The sequence below is a fragment of the Humulus lupulus genome, chromosome 3 (genome assembly GCF_963169125.1).
Source record: "Humulus lupulus chromosome 3, drHumLupu1.1, whole genome shotgun sequence".
NCBI lineage: Eukaryota > Viridiplantae > Streptophyta > Magnoliopsida > Rosales > Cannabaceae > Humulus > Humulus lupulus.
Window position 1 is genome coordinate 239,431,015 of NC_084795.1, and position 27,076 is coordinate 239,458,090.

At 38.5% G+C, this 27,076-nt stretch overlaps 3 protein-coding genes across 4 annotated transcripts; all 3 read left to right on the plus strand.

Annotated features, from left to right (window-relative positions):
- Positions 1-6,671: 6,671 nt before the first annotated feature.
- Positions 6,672-7,013, plus strand: LOC133825495 (large ribosomal subunit protein eL21x/eL21w-like). Its single transcript, XM_062258426.1, has one exon. It carries the CDS (start codon positions 6,672-6,674, stop codon positions 7,011-7,013), a length of 342 nt encoding a protein of 113 aa, XP_062114410.1.
- Positions 7,014-8,377: 1,364 nt separating this feature from the next.
- Positions 8,378-9,511, plus strand: LOC133823508 (protein EXPORTIN 1A-like). 2 transcript variants are annotated; one of them, XM_062256311.1, is made up of 3 exons: positions 8,378-8,746; positions 8,814-8,896; positions 9,316-9,511. In XM_062256311.1, the coding sequence occupies exons 1-3, from the start codon at positions 8,624-8,626 to the stop codon at positions 9,494-9,496; spliced, it is 387 nt and encodes a 128-aa protein (XP_062112295.1). In that variant the 5' UTR covers positions 8,378-8,623; the 3' UTR covers positions 9,497-9,511. The 2 variants fall into 2 exon arrangements, with proteins under 2 accessions (XP_062112295.1, XP_062112296.1); XM_062256312.1 differs by having other exon boundaries at positions 8,381-8,720.
- Positions 9,512-9,572: 61 nt separating this feature from the next.
- On the plus strand, positions 9,573-14,261 carry LOC133823509 (uncharacterized). Its single transcript, XM_062256313.1, has 7 exons — positions 9,573-9,641; positions 9,721-9,798; positions 9,941-10,159; positions 10,522-10,606; positions 11,538-11,626; positions 12,192-12,339; positions 14,176-14,261. Exons 4-7 carry the CDS (start codon positions 10,573-10,575, stop codon positions 14,259-14,261), a joined length of 357 nt encoding a protein of 118 aa, XP_062112297.1. The 5' UTR covers positions 9,573-9,641; positions 9,721-9,798; positions 9,941-10,159; positions 10,522-10,572.
- The last annotated feature ends 12,815 nt before the right edge of the window (positions 14,262-27,076 follow it).

The window sequence follows — 27,076 nt, forward strand, 5'->3', positions numbered from 1 at the left end:
ACTAAAAATTTTGGTCAATGAAATTAAACTTTTCATTAAAAGGTTTGAATATACACGGGATCCCAAAAATTTATAAAAAAAAGATAGTTACATTAAACATTACAAAGAATAGCCAACCTAAGCGGCAAAACTGAACTAATGTTCTAAGTTCCTCAAAATAACTTGACCGTGGTGACCAAGCAGGCTGAATATGTACGCGTCGCTCCAAAGCCCTCCAACTCATGGCTAATCTAACTTTAGCTCGCCCTTACCTGCACCATAGAGCACCTGTGAGCTGAGGCCCAACAAGAAAACCCCCACAAGGCATAATAATAATCCAATTATTCACAAGAAATAAACACAGACTTCACAGACACAAAATATATTTATTCCAATCATATGCATTGTAAACACATTTCAATTTACAAGTATATTCATTCCAATCACATGAATCATTTACATGGCCCAGGAAAAACATCCTTGTCAAACGGCCATGCCGGACGAGTGGGGACTACACCCTTAAACTGGACTCGCCTACACGGCTTGCGTTACACAAGCTTGCTGACCGACCCACGTTCAATACGATGGCCGAAAATAGATCGTACCGATTATCCACAAATAAATAAATGCTAATATACATAGCAAATAATCAGCTCTATGTGCATATGCCGATTTTCTTACATCATGTCCCGTGCAGAAGATGGAACGACCCTGAATGTAATCCCTGTCCCAAGCCTCGTAGAAACCCTAGGCACAATGTAAATGATACACTTATTAGGGATTGAATCCATATCCCGAGTTCCAATATAAACCCTAGCCCTTGGAACTACTAACTTCAGTCAATGGGGTGATGGAATCGACCCCTGAGCTCCCAAGGGGGCCCCCAAAACAAATCTGAGGAACCCCGAGCATTTTCTTAAAAAATTCAGAAAATCCTCAATTCAGGTCACCTAGCGTAGCCGCGCCCTACCCCAGCACAGTCACGCTACTAGCTCCGGAATCCCAAATCGAATTCAAAATCCTACTCTTTCTGGGAATCTAGCGCGGTCACGCTAGGTCGCCAGAAACCAAAAACAAGCCCATAATTCATGTGTTCTTCCCCAATTCAAAAGTACGACTTCCCCTGCATAACCAGACCTAAAAATTGACCCAAAACAGATTTTCAGCAATTTTCTAACCACAATTTCATAGCATAACTCATATGCCACTTCAAAATACCTACAAACACCTTGGAAACACCTTAGAACCAAAAATTGAAACTCAAACTTTCTCCCCAAAATCCGAGAATCATACCCCCAAACATGAATTCTAGCCACAATCAAACAACAAGAACAATTATAAACTAGATTTAATTTCCATTTAAGCCACCCAAAACAAGCAATAATTCGAAATTGCCATTAAACCTTCAAACTCTCTATCAAGAACACCAATGAGGAGGAATAAGGATCTTACCTCTGAATTTCAAAATCCCAAGAGCTAAAAGATATCCTTGGCAATTCAATCCTCTTCCCAACAACTTGAATCTCCTTTAAAGTCCCAAAATCCACCAAAATTTCTCAATCTTACTTAGTGTGTGCTTAAACCACTAGAAGGTGTGTAAGGGAAATGTAACGCCCTAGTTACCCTAGAACAGTTACGGTGAACCAGAAATTTGACCCGCTGCCCGAGTCCTTTGGTTAAAAACGTGCTTCTAAGTGTTATTAACAGGCTAAGGTGGAAAACCAATAAAAAGGAAAGGATATATTTTATTAATTACATAAAACTATTCATGGGCCCATTAAAACATTTACAAGTTATTTACAGCTCAAAATGGTCATTACTGTTTCAAATTTACAAACCCGCGACCTAAGCGACAAAAAAATAGGGTAAACCCCCTAGTACCTCTGAGAACTCCTTTGCCGTGGTGGTCAAGCAGCCGCATATGTACACATCACCACCTAAGCTCTCCACTCAAGGTTGGGTGAGCTTTTCTTTCCCTTTACCTGCACCACATAGCACCCATGAGCCAAGGCCCAGCAAGAAAACACAATATAGCATGATATAATATCAACAATGATCATAATAGTCATTCGGGACTTCCAGTCCAAAACAGGTAAGTGACAGTCGCAAAAGTCACTAAGGTGGGTACAGCTCCCTTTAGCCATGTGACGATAGTGTCACCGGGGCTTAACAGATAAGTGAACCTTTCACTAGCTTAAACAGGATAGGTGCAGGATGACTAGTCACCAGCATAACCTTCCTCATGACTCTAGAGTCATAACTATGGAACACTGTTCCTTAGCCATGTGACAAGCAGTCACCTAGGTTTTAGGCCCTGGCCCTGAGTAACTAGTCTTAGACTAGCCAAGCGCTTATAAGTTTCATCAATCTTAGGGTCGGTCCAACGTTAATGCCTTAGAGTCATTCAACGCTAATATCGATGAGATCTAATCTTTGTTCGGCTCTGCGTTCAGGACGCTTATGCCGTTTCTGACTCTTAGGTCAATGATACGCGACCAGTGCCATCCCTGACTAATCAGTGCCATACACAAGTAAACAACATCCGCTAGCGTTTAATATGCAATCAATGTCCACATTTATCAACCAACATGCATCAACAACAATCATGCATGTCATATACACAGGGTGCAGTTTTCTTACCTCTGATTTGAGTGAGGATGAATAAAAGAACGCCCCTTGAGAACGATCTGACTTTTAGTCCTTTAGCGGTCACCTAGTCATAACCAAATATGGGACACCATCAATAAAATGATTAACAAAGGTTCCCAAACCAAGATCTAGCCTCCAAGACATCAATCCCCACTAATCCGAGTAGTAGGAACCATCCCGAGGCCTAAAACCAAGTTCCCGGGGCCAAAACACTCAAACGGGCTCAAACCTGTCCAAGGGCTGCGGCCCTAACACCTTGGGGCGTGGCCCTCAGCCACTCCAGGAGCAAGGGTCGCGGTGCCTAGCAAGGCAAAATCACTCCACCAGCTTCTTCGAGCTAGGGCCGCGGCACCCAAGAACAGGGTCGCAGGTCCCAACCCAAAACCATCCCCAAAATCATTTTCCATCATCGTAAACACCCCAAAATCATACCTAAACACTTCCAAATCAACAGATCAAAGTTCCCAAGCTTCCCAATGATCCAAAACCATCAAATCCCGAGGCTCAATCGAACCAAAAACTCAACGATTCACAAAATCCAATTCTAAGCTTAGAAACTCTAAAAACTCAAAACTTAAAACTTAGATTACCTTTGATTGGGTTGCTTCTCGTCAAATCCTTCGATAAAGAAGCTTCTACTCTTTCCTAGGATCGCTATGCCTCGATCCTCGCTTGATTCTAACTCCCAGAACTCGAGATTTCCTTGAAAATGCTTCGAACGGTAAAATGAACTAACGGGAGGAGAACGAGAGGTTTTCTAACGTACGGTTCTATCTGACAAGCTACTTCAAGCTTAAGTAACCTCAAATAAAACCTAGTGCTCGGGGTCCCGAAAATACCCCCGGGGAAATTATAGTCAAAACTCCCAGAATTTCCTCCTGATCTCAATAACTCCCAATTTATCATCAAATAACATTCTCATTACGCAATATCCCAATAAAAGACCCCCGTTATGATAAAACTGCTAATTTACAATATAAGAACGTCTCATGCCGAATTGGTCGAATATCTCTCCATAATAATGGGATCTCATTCACAAATCACAATATGCACCCAAATACACAAATATGCCCTCAACGGGCCATATTATCAAAACACCCTAATATTCAAATGTGGACCCACATGCATGCATATAACATCATATTATAATATAATTCACATAAACATGCACATAATCATTTAATGGCATAATTAAACAATTATGGCCCTCCCAGCCTACTAATCCAGCCATTAAATCGCATTAGGGATTCTGGGGCATTACAACTATCCCCTCCTTACAGAAATTTCATCCTCGAAATTTACCTAAACAGCTCGGGATACTGACTCTGCATATCTAACTCCAGCTCCCAGGTCGCTTCCTCGACCTTGTTGTTCCTCCACAATACCTTAACCAAAGGTATCGTCTTATTTCTGAGGACTTTATCCTTTCTGTCAAGAATCTGGACTGGCTGCTCCTCAAAGGAGAGATCTGGCTCAAGCTCTAGATCTTCATAGCTCAAAATATGATTCACATCAGATACATACCTCCGAAGAGCTGAAACATGAAACACATTATGTACGGCTGACAACGCCGGTGGCAAGGCCAACCTGTAAGCCACTTGACCAATCCTTTGTAGGATCTCAAATGGACCTACAAATCTAGGGCTCAGCTTGCCCTTCTTCCCAAACCTTCTCACCCCTTTCCATTGCGAGACTCTAAGGAAGACATAGTCTCCCACTTAGAACTCCACGTCCCTACGCTTGGGATCTGCATAGCTTTTCTGCCTACTCTGAGAAGCGAGCATCCGAGCTCTAATCTTCCCAATGGCCTCACTGGTCCTCTGAACTGCCTCAGGACCTAAGTATCTCCTTTCACCTGTCTCATCCCAATCAATGGGAGATCTGTACTTCCTACCATACAGCATCTCATAAGGTGCAACTCCAATGGTAGACCGATAACTGTTGTTGTAGGAGAACTCAATCAAAGGTAGATACTTACTCCAAGATCCACCAAAATCCAGCACACATGCCCGCAGCATGTCTTCCAATATCTGAATCGTCCTCTCAGATTGCCCATCTGTCTGAGGATGATAAGCAGTACTGAACTTCAATTATGTACCCATGGCCTTCTGCAAAGTCCCCCAGAACTTGGAAGTAAAAGTAGGGTCCTGATTTGACACGATCAACCTAGGCGCTCCATGGAGGCGCACGATCTCTCTCACATAGAGATATGCATACTGGTCAACTGTATAAGTAGTCCTCACTGGCAGAAAGTGAGCTTACTTGGTGTAGCGATCCACTATCACCCAAATAGAATCATGTTGACCAACAGTCCTGGGTAAGCCCACCACGAAATCCATCATGATGTCTTCCCACTTCCACTCTGGGATATCCAGAGGCTGCAATAACCCTGCCGGCCTCTGATGCTCAGCCTTAACCTGTTGACATGTTAATCACTTAGCCACATACTCCACTACATCTCTCTTCATCCCTGGCCACCAATACAACGATCTCATATCCTGATATATCTTCGTGGTGCCTGGATGCAAAGAGTAAGGTGTAGTATGAGATTCATCTAGAATCTCTCGCCTCAAAGCAGTGTCTAACGGAACACATATCTGCCCCTTGTATCTCAACAAGCCTAACTCAGACACTGTATAATCTCTGGATGCTCCAGCCAGAACATCCTCTCTGAACTTGATCAGATGTGGATCACTCAGCAGACCCTCCTTAATTCTCTCTAACAGTGTAGACTTTAGCGAAATATTAGCCAACTAGCCCACCAGCAACTCTATACCAGCTCTAGTCATATCATCTGCTAACTTTCTGGTTATCAGCCTCATACCATAAATCTGTCCCGGACCCTTCCGACTTAAAGCATCAGCTACCACGTTGGCCTTTCCTGGATGATACAAAATCTCACAGTCATAATCTTTTACGAACTCCAGCCAACGCCTTTGTCTCATATTCAGATCTTTCTGAGTGGAGAAGTATTTCAGACACTTGTGGTCTATATAGATCTCACACTTATCTCCGTAAAGATAATGCCTCCATATCTTTAAAGCAAAGACCACAGCCGCCAACTCTAAATCATGAGTGGGATATCTCTTTTCATACTCCATCAACTGACGAGAAGCATAAGCAATTACCTTCTCTGATTGCATCAAAACACAGCCCAAACCCTGATGAGAAGCATCACAATAAATCACAAACTTCTCCTGATTTGTCGGAAGACTCAGAATCAGAGCTATAATCAATCTCTGCTTCAGTTCTTGGAAGCTGTTCTCACATTTATCTGACCACACAAATTTCTGACTCTTGCGTGTCAGCTCAGTCAATGCAGTAGCAATCACTACAAGAATTTTAGCCTAATATAACACCTAAAAATGACAATTTTTAAAAAACGCTATGGTTAAATAGAAAAATCAGGCGCACTCGGAACAGTAAAATTTTACAGCCCGCCACTAGCTTTTCCATCTCCCCCTCTAATATTCTATTAGCCTATCTCTCTCTCTCTCTCTCTCTCTCTCTCTCTTGTATCTTCTTCTTCACAAATCAACCCTAACCGTGTTCCCCTCTGTCTCTTTTTCTCTCCCTCTAAAAATTGCCACACACACTACAATCTCTTGCCTTCTCTCAATCTCTCGTTCATCCCACTCACAGTGACTATTTCTTTCGCTCTCTCTGGTTTGGAACCATCGTTCACCGACTTCTCTCTCTCATTTGCTTTCAGATGTGGGTGCTAAGGATCAATGATGAAGGGTCCCAAGAAAGGGCTTTGGGACGATGATGAAAAGACGCAATAAGGGGCGAAGCAGATGCTTCCCAAAGTTCTTTGACCCTTTCTTCTCCCTAGCGCGAACCAGAGGCCTTTCCTCCATGGGCGATGGGCAACCGAGTCTGTCCATTATGTGAAGTAAGGTAACTTTAACCCATTTTTTTAATTTATGATATATGAAGTATGATTTATATGTAAACTAAGGTGACTGAGCTTGTCAATTTTGATTTTTTTTTTTGGTGTTGATTTATGGATTTGAAAGTTTAACGGCGCCATTCACAAGGGTATGCCCCACAAGTTCTACCATGGCCGAACTGGGCGTGTCTGGAACATCACCAAGCGCGCTATTGGCGTGGAGGTTAGCAAGCAGGTTGGGAACCGCATCATTAAGAAGAGGATTCATGTTCGTGTGGAGCATGTCCAACCCTCTAGATGCACTGAGGAGTTCAGAAATAGAAAGTTAAGGAACGATAAGCTCAAGGCCGAGGCCAAGTTGAAGGGTGAGGCCATCAGCACCAAGAGGCAGCCAGAGGGTCCCAAGCCAGGTTTCATGGTCGAAGGAGCTCAGTTGGAAACTGTCACTCCCATTCCTTATGATGTTGTCAACGATCTCAAGGGTGGTTATTAGATCTTTTTATGTATTATTTTTTCTTCTCAATGTTCTGTTCTGTTCTGTTCTTGTCTGGTTTTGATTTTGTTTTCAAGACTACCAATGGAAACGTTTCCTTAATTAGTTCAAGTACTCGAAGCCGTTGTTAGTTTTCATATTTTGAATACTATTCTAAGTACAATTTTGTTTTAAAAAAATTTTGTGCTATTTTTGTTGTGTACAGAAATATTCCAAGAGTCCAAGATTTTCGGTTTATGAAAGACAAAAAGCAAGAGGCATTCTCATGACACCAGGTCTTCAAGGCAGCTCACCTCACTAGTCATGGCATCAATTCGGAAGGACACCTCAAAGCTTCCCAAAAGCCAGATGGCAGCAAGCAGTAGGCACAACACCTCAGTATCTCACGGTATCAGGTCTTCATTTATTAAGATTTTTTTTGAATAAATTTCTGAAGTCAACTCTATATTCGCTCAGGTATATACATGTAATACTGTTTCTGAGATATACTTTTATGAGTTACATCTGTCTATAGAGTTGAGCGAATATAGATATACTGTAATACTGAGCTTAAACCTCCTCCCTGAGCTTCATTGTCTATAGATATACTGTAATACTGGACTCTTGATCAGAATTATACAAAAAGACAACTATTAGTGATCTTAATGAAAGGCATGGTAAGTTATTTTTTTTTAAGGAATCCTTTTCTTATTTTTAATCACATCTAGATAATTTTTATCTCAGTTTCTGTGTAAGAAAAACACTGAGAGACTGATGAGATTGATTGAAACTGTCAAGTAGATGAAAATTAATTTTCTACTTATTAACTATCATCTAGCTCAAAGATGTTGGCTTTGCATAGCATCAGAATGATTTGTTGCCACCGTAGTTGATTTTAAGACTAGTTTGGCTGTTTCCCAACTATTTTATGAGTTTCATTTGACTAAGATTTTTACTTTAGAATTCAGATTGCATATTTGTAGTATGTGCTAATGATTTTTGTTTTTGTGTGTTTCTGAGTGAAGCAAGAAAACTGTTTGATGAAAGTTCTAAGTTAGATGTTATATTTTAGAGCTCTATAATTATGGGTTTTCTAAACATGGAGAAGTTGATAAAGCTATTAGGTTGTTTGATTGGATGCCATCAAGAAATCCCATTTCTTAAATTACTTGATTGGTGGGTATTTTAGCTAGGATGCCATCAAAAAATCCACCACCTATTTGGTAAAGGATCTAAATTGTATTTTGGATTAGTTTTCTATGTGATAATACAAACTTTTTAAATTTACTTGAAATTAGTAGTAGTAGTAGTAGTAGTAGTAAACTACTATAATTTTTCTTGCTAGCTAGTTACATCATAGAAAAGCAAATCCCAAATCATGTAAATCATGTAAAACATATTAAAATTTGGGTCTAGTTTGATTTTCTGTTTCTTTATACATTTCAAGGCCACGAGATTATTTTATTGCAAGAAGTTCTATAAAATCAAAAAATTAAATACATTTCTTTCTAGTTTTGTGTTCCCTTCCCCACCTGCAACTTTCTCATTTTGACAAATTGGTTTTTTCTACTTTGTTTGGTGAGTTGTATCTCTGTTTGAAGTTCTATAATCAACCCTAATTTGCTTCCTCTATGTTTAATGTACAGATTTTGAAGCATGATTGGCCAGCAAGATGGCAAAGCTTTATTCCTGATCTTGTTTCAGCTGCTAAAACTAGTGAAACAATTTGTGAGAATTGCATGGCTATATTGAAGGTTTCTCTCTCTCTCTTAAACTATTGAGAATTAGTTGGCACTAATTACTTGAATATGTTTTCTTCAGCTTCTAAGTGAAGAGGTGTTTGATTTCTCAAGAGGAGAGATGACTCAAAGTAAGATAAAGGAGCTTAAACAATCATTGAACAGGTAGATAATTTATGTTTTTTTTTTTATTTCATTTTGGGATGCATTTCATGTTTTATATTGTAATGTTTCATGAGTGCTCTTTTTTTTTTCCTTCTGTAGACTTATCATTTGCTTATAATTATATATATATTAAGGACAGTTCTTTTAGATATCCTTTGATGAGAAGTCATTATGTACTTTTTAAGTTATTTTTATTCACTATTATACACATATTTTGATACAATGTCTTCCGGGTGAACTGCCACCACAAAGTCAAGTGATCTGATCACTTATCTTGGACTACTGATAGTCACGTACTGCCAGTTCATAGTCATCATATATTTGGCTTTTATTTTCTAATTGGCATGTCACATGTTACCGTAATGATATGTTTATGCATTTTTCCAATCTCTCACACATAATGTGATTGGTTGTTGCAGTGAATTTCAACTCATTCATGAGCTATGCTTATATGTACTATCAGCCTCTCAAAGAACTGAGCTTATACGTGCAACACTCTCCACATTGCACGCATTTCTCTCATGGATTCCCCTGGGATATATATTTGAGTCTCCAGTGGTATGTGCTTTGCTTGATAGATGGTTGTTGTATTGCCTTTGAATTTAATACTTAATAACTTCCTTAAAAGAGTAAGTACATTTGAGCAAAATTCTGATTGTGTTTGTTTATGTAACACCTTGAAACGCTGCTGAATTTTTTCCCCATGCCATCGTATCGGAATCTCACTCTTCAGTGTTTGACAGAGGTGTGTTTGTATGCTGATTTAGTTAAGAGTTGCTTCAAAACTGTGCCTGGTTCTCATAGTTCACTGCACTGGTGTTTAGGTTGCAGCACTTAATTTTGGAGATTTCTACAATGCCCAGTACGTTAAGATGTACACCATATTCATGAAACTATTACAGGTAGGTCCGAAATGAAATGCTTATTGTAGTACTATCTTTGGTTGGCTTACTCATCACATCATTGTCCAGTTTTTTCTTTTATTTAATTGTATGTCTTGTTCCTGTGTTGCTATTAATATTTTTTTTTCTTCCTTTTGGTCAGACCATGATTCCTCTTAATACAAACATTCCTGAGGCTTATGCAATTGGTTCCTGCGAAGAGCAGGTAAAGTTGTTTTTGGCGCTTCAAAATTTAATGAAGACCATTTTTTATGTGTTCGCTCAATAATTGTTTATTTCTGGCAATGTCTTGTTTTTTAACTTACCTATTCTGCAGGCTTTTATTCAGAATTTGGCTTTGTTTTTCACTTCATTTTATAAGGCAAGTTTTTTTCTTTTTTCCCTTTATACTTTCTTGATCTTAGTATTTACCACGTTTTGTTATATTTATATCTCAATGGTCATCCTCTTATGGCTGTAAGTTATGGTTCATTTAGTTGTAGAACAGGCTTAATGTGTCAATAAGGCACTGCTTAAGGGATTTAATAAGATAATATGGAATCACATTGTTTCCTTGTCAAATATCAAAGATTTGAAGTTGTTGTTTAAATACATTGCAACATTCACTGCTTAAGGGATTTAATAAGATAATATACAATCACATTGTTTCCTTGTCAAATCTCAAAGATTTGAAGTTGCTATTTAAATACATTGCAACATTTACATCGTTCTATCCTTGTGCAGTCTCACATTCGTGTGCTGGAAACTCCTGGAGAGAACATAGCTGCTTTGCTCATGGGTGTTGAATATCTTACCAAAATTTCATATGGTACCTCTCTGCCCTAACCGTTCCGACTCTCTCTCGATCTCTTTTCTCTCTGTTCTTCTCCCTCTATTTCTTTCACATGGTCGACAGGTGAATGGAAGTGTGCAGGGGCTTCTCTCGGAAACTAGCTTTGGAGAGGGACAGTGCGACGACATCATTCTTCAACGGTAACTCTCTCTCGCTCTATCTTTCTCTATGAGCTACTCTATCATTCAATCTTTCTTTCTTTCTCTCTGTTTGTTACAGGTGTGTAACAAGGTGGTGGAGGCCCACGGCTTGGGTCGTGTGACAGGGAGGCTTGACTCGTGGGTCTACGGTGTGGCTCACTCATGGGTGCGACGGTGCTTGCGACGGTGGTTTATTCGACGGGTTTGACTTTAGTGAGGTTATTCTACAACATTTATGGGTTTGATCATTGTTTTGAGTTTCCAAACTCATGTTATGCTTAGGCACAGTATGATGCCTCCTTTCTCACATTTTAGTTTTCATAAAGTACAATTACTAAGTACCTGTGATAGTTTATTTATAATGTCTTATTGATACATGATTTGAATTTTTACTTGTGCACCGAAGATTCTTTTTGTTGCACTTGTAAGTTATTGTTTTGATGAGCCACATTGTGCTGAGTGTTAACTGGGATATAGGAATTGGCCAGCATGTGAAGGATGTCTGGGATATAGGAATCTTACTTTTTGTTTGAATAAGTATATATGCTTAGATGAGATTATATATTAACAAAAAAATTTAATGTCTATTTGCAATCATAGAAAAAATGGGTTCTTGCAGTACTATAAGAAAAGCAAGAAATGTAAAGATTCATTTATTATGTTCTTGTGCAATTTGGTCTTTCCGTGTCAGAATTTAGCTCCTGTTCAGTATACAAGAAAGCAAGGCAATTAGCATGCTCTTTGGCTTTATCCTTTTTTGGTTGTAGGTGATTTGCCTGTTGTGATTTCATGCGCTTGTGTAGCTCTAGCAGATGCAGGGATAATGATGTATGACCTTGTAACTTCAGTTTCAGTGGTAAATATCTTGCTCAGTGTTTTTTCCTTACTTTCTATTAAGTGTTTATAAAAGATATCATATCATCGTCTTTGGGCATTCTCAAGCCATCTGTATCTTGTTTTAGTCCAAGTTAGCCTTCTACCATCTTTTCAAAAGGGTGGCTTGCATACATAACCTGTAAGAGAAATGAGGTTTTTATAAATGTGTTGTTATAAGAAAGTCAAATTTATGTGATTGGTGATCATTTTTCATGTTTTGCAATATTGGCTTGTCAGCAAATATTGCTCATCTTTTAACCCAATTTTGAGGAAAAGTTGTTATTTTTTTCTTCATGCTTTAGTTTGCTAGTATTTTTGTCCATTTAGCTGAGCAAGAATACAAGAAAGAGCAAAGAGCTTTTATGTGTTAAGAGAGAAACTTTTGAGAGCACAAATGTTGTGAAAGTGTTGGTTCTTGCTGCGTGTTGAAGAACCTGTTTGAAAATTTCTTGTTCTTCATTCGTTTTTGTTCATAACAGTTTGTTTAATTGTTTAAGTGTTAGTTTGAGATAAGTTTTATTATTTGTTCTAAGGTGTCATTACAGGTGCTGCATTGTCCTTTTCAATGTTTGTTGTTGGTCTGCTGCTTTCATCTAATCCTGATGCCACGGGAGACCTGGTGCAGGTTCCAAGCATGCTGTTTCAAGGTTCTTTGCTTCTTGGGCTCATCAGTAGAGCCACTCTTGGTTATGCGTATGTCCCTGTTTTCTTTTTCAATCTTCATTATGCCAAAATAATAGTTTGTTTATTATTCAAAAGAGATCTTAATGAGAGCCTGCTAAGTCTTATTTCATCTTTTGGTGATGTTGTAATTTAAATTACAGTCCCTGTTATTTGTCTATTATCACATTTATGATTAAACTTGTACCATTATTCTTAGGCATCATCTTTGGGTATTCTGTTTTTTATATTGGTTTTAGATTTAGAGTTTTTGTGTTTTATGTTTCTGTATATAGTTTGTTTGTTTATCCTAGTTGTGTTTACTGTTTACAACATGCTATACATGCTGCTAGTTTTGGGAATTTTGTTTCTGATAGTGGTGTGCTATGCAGCCTAGTTTTGTTTTCTAGTTTGTCTTCTCCTGTATCATTGGCTTAGTAATATAATCCATTTTGTATTCTTTGGTTTGAGACACTATAAGCATAAAAAATAAAGTATTCAGATTGAGTTTTTTTGTTCTTCAGAATGAGTGGTTTGCTTGATTGGAGAGTAATAGATGGCACGTGAGGTGGAAAGCCCCTCTGTTTTGACTCATTCCTCATTTCAGATGCCCATTCCTCTCTTCTCAACACCGTTCAGTATTGAAAATTACCAAGTTTTAATATTTATATTGGCTCTCTTTATAAACTCAGTATGTTTTGAATTTGTGTATGAGTTTTTATGAAGCTTGAATCTGTGTTTTCCTTTCTATTTGAATTGGAAAATAATTTTCAACATGGCAAGCAACTTTGTTTAAAACTGTACTACTACAGGTGTGTACATAATGTAATTGTTTCTTCATTTCCTTTGTGTCTTGTTCTTCAAATAGTTTTAAATATATGTGTTTACTTTCTTTACTTCAATAGGTAGGATCATTTATAAATTTTTTTAATTTTCTTTTTGTTCCTTTTTTGAGGATATGCTCTTGCTGCTCTTCTCGTATTACTTTGTGTGTGTTTCAATCATAAAAATATTGTTTTGTCTTTGAAAAAACTAGTATAAATATTGTTGCTCTTCTCTTATGCCTGCATTAGATTTTGAAATATCTGAAAGGGTATGTACCAACTATGTCCTAAACCTTTATATTGGTGTTTGCAGATAACAAGGGATACTAGTGGAGTTCCTAAGGTTCTTACAAGGTTAGATGCACCCTCATCACCCTTGGCTGACACCATGACATAATATGAGAGCTAGAGATCCTTTTGTCTGTGAAATGAGAATTTAAATTTTTCATGTTTCTTAAATTTGTTATTCTATTTTATTACTTCTCTTACTTTTATTTTTGTTATAATATTATGCTAACTTCAGACACAATTTAAGTGTTAGAATACTGAATTTATTGTATGTGAAACTCAAGCAGATATTTCTTCTATACCTCTTCTACTGCCTTATCTTTACAGGGTTGTATGAACTCATTATTAACTTGTTAAAACAGTAAAATACAAATATACTGAAACATATTGATATACATTCACTGTATTCTCTTAATGGCAGCAAGTTGTTTGACAAGTTTGATTTTATTTGCATTGTATTCTCTTTTCTTATTTATAGCTTTGGTAAGTTATAGTTTATACGATAGTTATGGGATTGGCTTTGCATTCACTTGTTATATTATTTATTTATTTTAGTTTTCATCTTGCAGTTGTTCCCAAGCTTTGTTTGAATCTTCATTTTGTTTTCTATTATGCTTATTTATATTTGGATTTTTGAATTCTGTTTTGTTCATGTTGATTATAGTCAGTAATGATTTAAATGGGGCTAATTGTATGTTAGGTTTGTGGCATCAGCTCTCCAAACCTGACTGCTTATCTTTCTCTATTTATTTTTCAGAGAGTTTGAACAAGTTCCCTCGAAGGACTAGTACGCCATCTGGGGTTCATAGTCAAGCACAACAATCTGAAGAACAGCTACAATAACAGCAACAATAGCATTAGCAGCAACAACATCATCCAAACTATAGTTTGAAGTAAAAAATGTTCAAGATTATAAAACTTTATTATGTTATGTTTTCAAACTTAAGTTAGAACTAATATCTTATGAAGTAGACACATTCATGGTTTGAATTAGTTATTTTTTAATGTAATACTTATGGTTTATCAATTTATTGAGAATTACATTTTATGATTAATTTTGTTTTTTTTTATCAAAATACAATAATGAAGATCTTTTAATTAAAAAAATACCATATAAGTATACTTATTAAAATAAAATTTAAAATATATTATCCACACTAAAGTAACAAAATTTTATTACTATATGTTACGATTTAAAAACATATTATAAGTGAAACAAATCGTTATGATTTATATAATATAACAAACTAAAAATGCTATTAAAATAATCAAATGTAACAGTTGAAAAGTGTTATGAAAAAAGTACAAGATTAAACTTCATATTAATAACCAAAAACTCTATCTAAATGTTATTATTTGAATATTATAGCACCTAAAAATGTGTTATTGAATAGTTTAAGATAACACTGAACATAACATTCAAAAACTGTTATAAAAGAGACTGGACTTTTAATAACAGGGGCTATGTTAGCATTTTCAGAAGTGCTATCAATAGTCCCAGTTAGCAGTTTTTAAGTGTTATGAATACTGTTTTTTCTTGTAGTGAATCCTTGAGAATGCTTCCACGAAACGCCTATAATATCAGCCAATCCAAGGAAACTTCTAACCTCAGAAGCATTCTTTGGCCTTGGCCAATCTCTGACCGCTTCAATCTTCACTGAATCTACCTTAATCCCTTCCTTACTGACAATATGCCCAAGAAAGGATACTTGAGATAACCATAACTCACATTTCTTGAATTTGGCAAACAATATGTGTTCCCTCTGTAACGACCCGGATTTTCAAGACTCAATAATGCGGAAATATAAATGTTTTCATTTAACAAAATGTCTCAAAAACCCATAGAAAAAAAAACTTTTTAAAAAGTCGTATGGCCATACTTAACATTTAGTTACAAACATGTTTTATAAAGAGTAGAGTGAACCTAGTTTAGGAAAATTACACAACATTTCCAAAAATAAAACGGCTTCCCAAAAGGTCGGTCCACATGTACATTTGCAAGGAAGACTCCAGCGCTCACTACTCTGCCTTGCCCTTGTTCTTACCTACAACATGAAACAACTAGGTAAGCGAAAACGCTTAGTAAGATCAACTTTCAAACAAAGCAGATGGAGAAATAGGGATCCGGACCCTACACAATCAATTTCAAGAACGCTAAAGCGTCCTGGCAAACTTATGGTCATGCCTGATAACCAAGGATAATTTAATTCATAACTAGATAAAAATCCTGCACTCAGAAAAATCCCAGAACAAGCAGATATATTATATCACAACTATATCTTATCAACAATTATATCCCTGCACTCAGAAAATCCCAGAACAAGCAGATATATTATATCACAACGATATCTTACCAACAATTATATCCCTGCACTCAGAAAATCCCAGAACAAACAGATATATTATATCACAACGATATCTTACCAACAATTATATCCCTGCACTCAGAAAATCCCAGAGCAAGCAGATATATTATATCACAATATAATTCGAGACCAACGCTCGACAATTTCCAACAATTCAGGCGTAACGCGCCCTCCAACATAATTGCTAATCTGTAAAAGAGAACCGAGTCTCCACACTAAGATCTAGCCAATAAATATTCTCATCAAGGGTAACTATCGTGTTACCTAGGGCATCGCTACTTATCCAAGAGTGTAATCCAATTTACACGATTTTACGGAGACATCTATGTTAATCAGTGGTGCTGGTGAGCAGTTGCCCCTAGGGTGTTCAGCCTCACTCTATCTTGGCATCCTCTAGTATCTCTAGGCACTCTCACTGAATGGCCAATATTCACGGCTGCTATCCGGGAATAACTTATCAGAGCACTTGCTCAGATTCTAACCGTCCAATGATTAAGTAAGCATGAGGGCCCCTAGGTCCCATTTATCTTGGCGCCCCTAGGTTTAACCAGCTTATCCTCATCTCATGGCCACCCATCGTGGTAATGAACCGGACATAAATAAAATCAAGCAGTGTGACGGGGATCAACCATCTAGGATATGACGGACTTCTACCGTTCATATTTTCTAAATCAGCACTCACTAGACTAACGTCTCTAAGCAACTTTCTATGACAACCTATATATATGCATGTATCCCTATACTAACACACAAGACAATAATCATTTCATGTTGCAGCCATACAATATAAGTTGACTTACTTGGAGTCCTTAGCGCTCAGCAAGTTTTCACCCTCCAACGTTCAGTCCAGTTACGCTTAGCCAATACTGTAGTTATCCATACAGTATACTCGGATTAATTATGGCACTCATAATTCATTATTATTATTTTGGGCAGTTTGGTCATTTTCATAAAAGTCATTTGTAAGGATTTATAATCCTTATTTGGTTTTAAACCTATTAAGGAAAGTCATACAAAATATTCGAGACTAAACCCTAAGTCTCGGGGAGACCTATCCTAAGGTCTCAATACCTAGGCTCGGGTATCACAACGGTATTTCCCCACAACCCGCTAAAAATCTTATTCTTTCAAGGTATCGCTATTAACCCGCACTTTCGACTAGTCGGTTAAAATATGTAAGATTTTAGCCGATATTATATCCAGAAAATACAAATAAATTCCTTAATTATTTTTAAAGAAAATAAACTCTTTAAATTTTCCTTTTATTTTTCTTAAGGTTTTAATATCTAAAAACCGTTTTAAGAAAATTGCCTAATTTGTCTTAATTAGGAAAACCGTTATAAATTTCTCATCTTGACTAATTAATTTTCCAAATGAAATTAATCAATTTTTACTTACTAGAAAAATAATTCATTTAATTATTTTCTCAAAATATAGGGTTTTAAACCCTCTTTTAATTTATTAACTATTAATAAATTAAATCTCTTATTTTTAGAAAGAATAAAAACTCTTTAATAAACATAATTCACTTAAACTCAAAGGGGTAATTTTAGTGAAAATATGATTTCAAGACTTACCATTTTATATCTTGAAATAAACAAAATTTTACTTTTTACCTTATGTTCCAAAATCTCATTTTTTTACACTAAGTGTGAAAAACCTATTTTTCACATTTTTAACTACATACTTCGTTAGTTCATAACTTGAAATTTACTTACCCAATTGTTACCAAAATTTCCCAATTCCATTTTTGTTATGCCATTTAGGTCTTTGTAAAATCTTAGGTCAAAATGAGCATTTTTGATTGGTGAAATCATTTTCCAACAATGAGGTAAAAATGACATTATTTTCAAGTCCTTATTTTTTTCCAAACTTTGACAGTTAATAACTTTCAAACCGTTTAATATTTTCTTACCAAATTTTACAGTGGACTAATAGGTTATGCCAGAAATATGTCCACAAAATTTTAGAAAAAACTGGGTTCATTTTCCCTATACAGTGGCTGTCCAAACTTGGTTCCGAAAATAAGAATACGAAAAAACAGTTTTTTTACCTAAACTTTGAAATAGCATAACTTACTCATTTCTAAACATTTTTTAGTGTTTCAAAAGCTCAATTTTATGTACTCAATCTCAACAACATAACAGTACAATTTAATTTTACAAAACCAATATACAGTGGCTGCTTGACCCCTTGGAAGTCACAGCTCAAAACATGTTTTGTTTTAGGGTATCCTACAAAACCCTTGGGGGTTTTGGTTCCCATTTTCAAAAATCAATACACATGCATCATAAAAATTATTAAACAACTACCATAACCTTATTACATCACCAACAAGAAACTTTAAGCATTAGATATACAAAATAATTCTTAAAACTAAAAACCCTACAACAAAATCATCAAAAGTAAACGTTTTACCTCTTTGGTGATCTTGCTTAAGGTTTGGACCTTCCTATAAGCTTGGACTCCTTCAAAACCTTTCAAAAACCCTAACCAAGTTCCCCCAACAACATATTTAATTAGCTATTTGAAACTCTATGCTTAAAACTTTACAAAAGCCTAGATTAGTGAAACTTTACCTTAGGGAAAAATACTTCCTAGACCAAGACTTAGCCTCCAAGTTTTCATTGGTGTTCTTGAGGTTGAATATTGAGAGAACACTTTGAAAGGTCTTCAAAAATCAGATGAGTGAATGAGAGAGGGAGAGTGGTCGGTTCTTAGTGTGGGAATTGCTCACAAAACTCTTCAAAATATCACAAAGTACTTAAGTGCTTTTCTACCCACTTGCCCACTTGACTTCTTCATTAAATGGGATTTAATCTTTATAATATTGGGTTCACACCACTCTAAAATACCACATGGCCGGCCACCCTCTTTATTTTATCTATGTTATATATAATTTTTTTTTTTATAAAGGTTTCATAAGAAGAAAAGTCCAAATTGGCTTTTGACACCTTTTTCACTTTTATTAAGTTTTAATCACCAAACTTAACATTAATTAATTAAATTAAATGTCTCTCACATTTAATTTAATTAATCACATAATAAAATTTAACCTAAGGTCCATTCATGGAATAAAATTCCCCATTTCGGTAAAATTAGACATTTAACACAAAATGCCCTAAAATTTCCATTTTCTTTTAGGTTTATTATTTTTTACCAAACTTTAACTTTTATGAATGTATTTTACGCCCAAAATATAATTGCCATGATTTTTCAATTTATTTTCCGAGATTTTTACCCGATCAGGGTTTTTGTGTCGGTCCAGGACCGAAAGTCTTATCTTGACTTTTAAAATCACAAAATTCATATTTTGGCTAGCAACAACTCATGGAATACTTACAAACAAAATATAATATTATTTAAAATAATATTCTTAACCCAGGGGAAAAATCCCGACCCGAGTCGTTTAAAGGTACCCAAAAACGTAGGACGTTACACCCTCAGTCTCTGTAGAACCAACCTCAGATGCTACTCATGCTTTGACTCAGACTGAGAATATACCAGAATATCATCGATAAAGACGAACACAAACTGGTCCAGATAATCCTTGAACACTCTGTTCATCAGATCCATAAAAGCAGCAAGGGCATTAGTCAATCCAAAAGACATAACTAAGTACTCATAATGCTCATACCTCGTACGAAAAGCAGTCTTTGGTATGTCTCCCTCCTTGACCCTCAACTGATGATAACCAGAACGAAGGTCGATCTTTGAGAATATATTCTTACCTTGCAACTGATCAAACAAATCATCTATCCTTGGCAAAGGATACTTGTTCTTGATTGTCAACTTATTCAGTTCTCTATAATCAATGCACATCCTCAGAGAACCATCTTTCTTCTTCACAAACAGAACTGGCGCACCCCAAGGTGAGAAACTAGGTGTAACGCCCTACTTCCTTAGAGTCGTTACTATGTGAGTTCAAAATGTGCTTTCAACTCTCTAATCGAGGTTTTAGGTCAAAAGTGTAATTAAATCATAAACAGAGTTATAAACTTTGAAAGTAATTCCATTTACTGAAAATCATAAAGTGTTTGACATTTGGGATCCCAAAATACTGTTTAGAAATATTTAAAACATATAATTACAACCAAAGTCGACTAGACGACAAAATATGAGTTTAGTTCAATCATTTCCCAAAAATACCCCTGGCCGTGGCAGCCAGGTAGGCCAAACATGTACGCTCCGCTTCACGCTCTCTGTACTCATGGTTGGTCGACCTTCCCCTTGCCCTTACCTGCACCACAGAGCACCCGTGAGCCGAAGCCCAGTAAGAAAACCCTTATAAGCAGAAAACATATGCATAACAAACACTCAGCATATAAACAGGCCATCAATAGGATAAACACATACGGCCTTGCCGTCCCAGGCGCTTTACCAGGCCCTGGGTTTGCGATCCATACCGTGAGGATATCCCAGGTATCCTTTAGGGTCTCGCCCTGGCAACTCGCACTCCACGTGCTCAATGCTGCTCCTAGCCCCTTGCCACACTCGGCCTTGCACTCCTCATGCCTAACGCCATTCCCGGCCCTTTGCCGTTCCCGGCCTTGCTGACCTCGGCCTGCGCCGTTCCTGGCTCTTGCCGAACATTCACACATTAGCATTCATAGCATAATAAATCATATACTAAACATGAACAAATTCAATCAAAGGGCTACGCCCTACAATACAATCATATAGGGCTCTGCCCTGCATACAAGCTCTATGGGAATAGTGGTTTTCTTACCTGAGTCCCGAGCTTTCCAAGCACCGATATCCCGAGCACAGTCCCCTAAACTAAGCCTCGCTAAAACCCTAGTCACAACACATTAACAATATTCATCCATCAAGTTCTAATCCATTAAATAGCTTTGAATTACAACTCTAATCTCCGAGACCTTGAATCCTATCAATCCGGGTGACAAAATCCATCCCGAGCCTTAGCAAATAAGTTCCCAAGTCAAAACCCTCAAGTCACCTTGCACTTTGAACTAGGGTCGCGGCCCAACCCCACAAGCGCCGCGGCTAGCCTCAAAACAGAGGCTAACACCTCCCTGAAACACGCACGGGCCGCGGCGCGCTTGGCCAAGCACCGCGGCATGCCTCGAGCACCATGGCCTCCCAAGGCCTCGCATGCACATGGGTCGCGGCATGCTCCTCCTAGGGCCGCAGCCCTTGCCTCCAAACCCTGAAAAACACCATTTTTCCCTGCATATCCTTCGAGCCAACACCTCCAACCTCAAAATTAAACCCAGAATTCATACTTATGCAACCTAAACATACCAGCAAACTCAAGAACCAATTCTCACACCCATCAAACAATCAAAACCTATCCTAAAATACAAACCATGCATATCTAAATCCTAACACCCAATAACCACACAATTCAACTGCAATCAACATAACCCAACTTTTTAGAAAGCTTACCTTAAATAGAGTTGAATCCTCAATTCAATTCCTAAGCTCCAAGCCTTAGATTTCTGGTTGGAATATCCCAAATTCAGCTCCAATCCCTTTGTTCTAGCCTGGTTTTTCCTCCAAAGTATTGCTAAGTCTTCAAGTGTAGAAGAGAAAACGGAGAGGGGGAAGAGAGAGAGTGGGTCGGTTTAGAGAGTTCTAAATAATTCTCAGTTTTGTTTTATTCAACTTAAGTCTATAAGGTTACCTCAAGGCTCGGAGTACCAAAAACGTCCCCGAGGGCAAAATGGTAAATTTCCCCAGTATTCCCTCCTAGACACTCTAACCTCAAATATATCTCCAATTATTTATTTCCATAACCCGATAACTCCATAATACATCTAATACCCAAAATACCCCTCGACTCGCCCTGAGTCGGATTCTCAACCCCATTGTGACTTTCAGGCTAACTGCTCCCTAGGACTGCCTCGGATCGTGCTACACACATATATATCACAAACATATCACATTTATCACATTCATACCCTCAACAGGCTAAAATCACAGACATACCCCTAACATCCAAACGGGGCCCACATGCATATTTAATTCAACTAAACATGCAACTCTATCACATATTCACATAAATTCACATATTATATCCATATTTCACCTATTTCCCTCCAGGCACGCTAATCAAGGCCCTAAGTGTAACGACCCGAATTTGCTAATCGGGCTTAGGGCCTTGATTAGTGTGTCTGGAGGGCAATAAATGATTTATTATGCTTTAATGTGTTAATGGGTGAATTAATGTGGATATATGATAGTGATGTATGTTTAATGAGTTAAATGTGCATGTGGGCCCCGTCTGGATATTAGGGGTATGAATGTGGTATATGTTGTATATATGTGTGAAATATCTGTGCAGCACGGTCCGAGATAGTTCCGGGGAGTGGTTAGCTAGAGAGTCACAACGGGGTTGAGATTCCGACTCGGGGCGAGCCGAGGGGTAATTTGGGTATTAGGTGTTATGGGATTACGGGACATGAAAATAAATATTTGGAGATATATTTGAGGATAGAATGTCTAGGCGGGAATATTAGGGAAATTTACCATTTTGCCCTCGGGGATGTTTTGGTACCCCAAGCTTTGAGGTAACCACATAGATTAAGTCAAATAAAACAAAAGAAGAATTAATTAGAACCTTGGGGAAACCGACTTATACACTCTCCCTTGGCTGAGATAGCTTTCTTCTTCTTCACTCTCTCACTCACTAAGGAAAACCCAAGGGGAAACTTAAGGAAAACTAATCTAAAGCTAAGGGATTTCAGTTGGGGAAACCTAAGGGAACTTGAAGCTTGAAGATTGAAGCATAGGGGGAACTGGTTCTAAGGCTCAATTCAGCAAGAGGTAAATTTTGATTATGGTGGAGAAGTCTATAGTTGCAGCTGGTTATTAGAATATGCATGTTAGCAAGTTTGATTTGTTCTTGTGTGGTCTAGTTGAGTTTTGGGGTGGATTCTAATGGGTTTTGATGTTGTTACTGAGTTATTATTGAGCTGGAGTATATGTGTTTAATATCTGGGTTAGATAGGTGAGTTTTGGTGAGGATTGGCTTGAAGAAAAGGTAGGAAATTGATGAAGAATTCTGGGTTCGGTGAGGGGTGCCGCAGCCTTAGGAGGGGTGCGCCGCGGCCCGTGTGTGCGCGCGGCCATGGGAGGCCGAGAAGGTTCATGCGCGCCGCGGCCCGTGTGGGGGTCAGTGTGGTGCTAGCCTCTGTTTTGAGGCTAGCCGCGACTCTTGAGGGTGGGGCCACGGCCCTTAGTGCCAGTTTTCATTTTTAAGGGTGTTTAGGCTTGGGAATTCAATGGTTAAGGCTCAGTATGGATTATACCACCCGGATTGATAGAATTCAAGGACCCGGAGGTTAGGGTTATGGCTCTAGGTTATTTGTTGGGTTAGAATTTGATGGATGGACATTGTTAATGTATTGTGACTAGGGTCTCGGCGAGGCTCACGTTGGAGGACTGTGCTCGGGCCATCAGTGCTCAGAAAGCTCGGAACTCAGGTAAGAGAACCCTTGTTCCCATAGAGCTTGTGTGCAGGGCTGAGCCCAATGTGTTTGAATGAACTGATATGCAGGGCTGAGCCCAGTATGATTGAATGGATTAGTATGTAGGGCCGAGCCCAATATGTTAGAACTGCGGGGCGTAGCCCTCTATCTGTTTATGTTAGAATTCTATACCTGCTTGCTATGCTATGTGTATTATGATGTGAGTGGTCGGCTTGAGCCGGGAACGGTGTAGACCGAGAACGGCGAAGGGCCGGGAACGGCGTTAGGCACGTTGAGTGCAAGGCCGAGAACGGCAAGGGGCCGAGAGCAGCGCTGAGCACGTGGAGTGCGAGTTGCCAGGGCGAGTCCCCAGAAGGATACCTGGGATATCCTCACGGCATGGTCCGCGAACCCAGGGCTTGGTAAATGCCTGGGACGACTAGGCCGTACGTGTTTAGCCATTGGTGGCATGTTTATATGTTTGGTATATGTGTTGCATATGTTATCTGCTTGTGGGTTCTCTTGCTGGGCTTCGGCTCACAGATGCTCTGTGGTGCAGGTAAAGGGTACAGAGGTGATCAACCAACCGTGAGTACAGCAGGTGTGAGGCAGCGTGTACATGTTTGGCCAGCCTGGCCACCACGGCCAGAGGATTTTTGGGAGATGCTTGTAAATAAACTCTGATTTTGTCGTCTAGTCGACTTAGCTTAATTAATATGTTGTAAACATTTCTAAACTGTATTTTGGGATCCCAAGTGTAAACCTTTCATGTTTTTTGTATGGAAATTAATATTTCTAAGGTTTTTCCTCTGTTTATAGCTTAATTACACTGTTTGATTTAAAACCTCGATTAGCGAGATGAAAGCACGTTTTTAAACTCACTTAGTAACGGCCCTAAGGAAGTAGGGCGTTACACTAAGCCTTATTAGCAAATTTGGGTCGTTACAACTATCCCCTCCTTATAGAAATTTCGTCCTCGAAATTACCTGAACAACTCAAGATACCGCTCCCTCATCTCTGATTCAAGTTCCCACGTTGCCTCCTCAACCTTGCTGTTCCTCCACAGCACTTTTACCAAGGCGATGGTCTTGCTCCGCAAGACTTTTTCCTTCTAGTCAAGAACCTGAACTGGCTTCTCCTCATAGGACAAATCCTGATCTAGCTCCAAATTCTCATAACTCAGAACGTGCGTCGAATCTGACACATACTTCCGGAGCATGGACACATGACAAACATTATGAACCCTTGATAAAGCTGAAGGCATCGCTAGTCTGTAAGCTACCTCTCCAACCTGTTCCAAAATCTCGAAGGAGCCAACAAACCTAGGGTTCAGCTTGCCCCGAACACCAAACTATTTCACTCCCCTCAAAGGTGAAACCCTAAGAAACACATGATCACCAACCTGAAATTCCACGCTTCTGCGTTTCAGGTCTGAATAACTCTTCTGACGACTCTGGGAGGCGAGCATTCGCGCTCTAATCTTTTCAATCGCCTCATTGGTCCTCTGAACCATCTCTGGACCCAAATAACTCCTCTCACCTGTTTCATCCCAATGGATAGGTAATCTGCACTTCCTTCCATAAAGCATCTCATACGGAACCACTTCGATGGTCGCCTGATAACTGTTGTTGTACGAAAACTCAATCAAAGGGAGATACTTACTCCAAGATCCCCCAAAATCAAGCACACAAGCTCGCAACATGTCCTCTAATATCTGAAACGTCCTCTCAGACTGTCCATCTGTCTGAGGATGATAAGCGATACTAAACCGTAACTGTTAGTAAAATATAAATTTGCCTCAATGGAAATAGTAAGAAATTACAACTCTATGCAATATATTACAAATAATAATGATTGATTAAAAGGAGTTACAACTCTATAACTAAAAATTACAAATAAACAAAGGAAATGAAGAAGATGATGAAGAAGAAGAGAATAGCAAAATACAACTCTAAGCAAAAGGTTACAAATAAAGTAAAGTGTTTGAAACAAAAGAAAAGAAAAGATTACAACTCTTGAACAAGAAATACAAGTAAAAAGAACAAGAGAATAATAAGAAAACAATACAATAGAAAGAAGAACAAAAATACAAGAAACTCTCACTTACACAACCTAAGTGAAGAGGGTTGGGGATCACCAACTTGAACAAGGTTTAAAACCTTTGTCCAAAAGCTTATTTCCCCCTAACTCAAGCACTAAGGGATCTCTCTCAGATATTGGAAAATCTTTCTGGAATTATCAAGCCTCAAGGTGTTTCTAGCCAAGTGCTCTAATGGATAGAAAAACCTTGTGTCTTACAAGTGAGCTATAGGCTCCTATTTATAGAGTTTAGAGACACCCTTTGAATTTCAAATTCCACCAACCCCCATGGCTGTTACCAATGTTTAATTGGATTATTATGGAATTAAAAATGAGATTTGGGAGTTATTTGGGTTTTTTGAGCCGTTCAACAAAGATTGAAAAAACTGAAGAAAAAAAATGGTCAGTTTTTGGCCTGTGGCCGCGGCCACTAGCCTCTGTCCCACAGGCCGCGGCCACCAACATTCAGTGGTCGCACCCACCGACCATTTTCAGCACTAAAAAATGTGCTGTTTTGCCAAACGGTTCCAAACCCTCCCAAATGATTTTATAACTCTCAAAACACATTATTGGGGTTAAAATCATATCTCTAACAGTCATATCACATATGGCTTTATGAAATTCATCTCAATATTGTGTAACAACAATTTTACACAATAAAGGGTAATATTTGGAAGTTACAAATTTGTAACACCAAATATGTTACATTATTTGGATATATCTCATATATCTAAATATTGTAACTCTCTATTATATGTTACAATATGTGACACACTTTGTCACATTTATTTAATCTAAAACATTACATTATAATGTAATATAATATTACATTATATTATAAAATAATATAACAGTAACTGCGTGCCCATAGCCTTCTGCAAACTCTCCCAAAACTTAGAAGTGAAGGTGGGGTCCCTGTCGGATACTATCGACCTCGGAGCCCCATGAAGTCGAATAATTTCCTTCACATATAACTCAGCATACTGCTCCACAGTATAAGTCGTCCTGACAGGCAAAAAGTGGGCGGACTTAGTATACCTATCCACAATCACCCACACCGAGTCATGCTGTCCCACGGTCCTCGGCAAACCAACCACGAAGTCCATGGTAATATCTTCCCACTTCCATCCTAGGATCCCCAGAGGCTGCAGCAACCCCGCTGGCCTCTGATGCTCAGCCTTGACCTGCTGACAAGTTAAGCACTTGGCCACATAATCCACCACATCCCTCTTCATGCCCGACCACCAATACAAAACTCTCAAATCCTGGTACATCTTTGTCGTACCCGGGTGCAAGGAATAGGGAGTGGTATGCGATTCATCTAAGATCTCCCGCCAGATATCAGAATCCATCGGAACGTAGATCCGACCCTTGTATTTCAGTAACCCCATCTCTGAAATAGAAAAGTCCTTAGTCGCTCCGACTAAGACATTCTCTCTGTGACCTCTCAACTGGGAATCCTTCCATTGCGCCTCCTTGATCCTCTCAAGGAGTGTAGACTGAAGAGTGATGTTGGCCAACCGACCAACCACCAACTCAATACCTGCTCTAGTCATCTCCTCGACTTGCTTATCAGATATCTGTCTCGAACTAAACAACTGTCTTGGGCCTTTCCGACTCAATGCATCAGCCACTACATTAGCCTTCCCAGGATGGTATAGGATATCACAATCATAATCCTTAACCAACTCTAGCCACCGCCTCTGGCGCATATTCAGGTCCTTCTGAGTAAAGAAATACTTCAAACTCTTATGGTCGGTGTATATCTCGCACTTCTCAC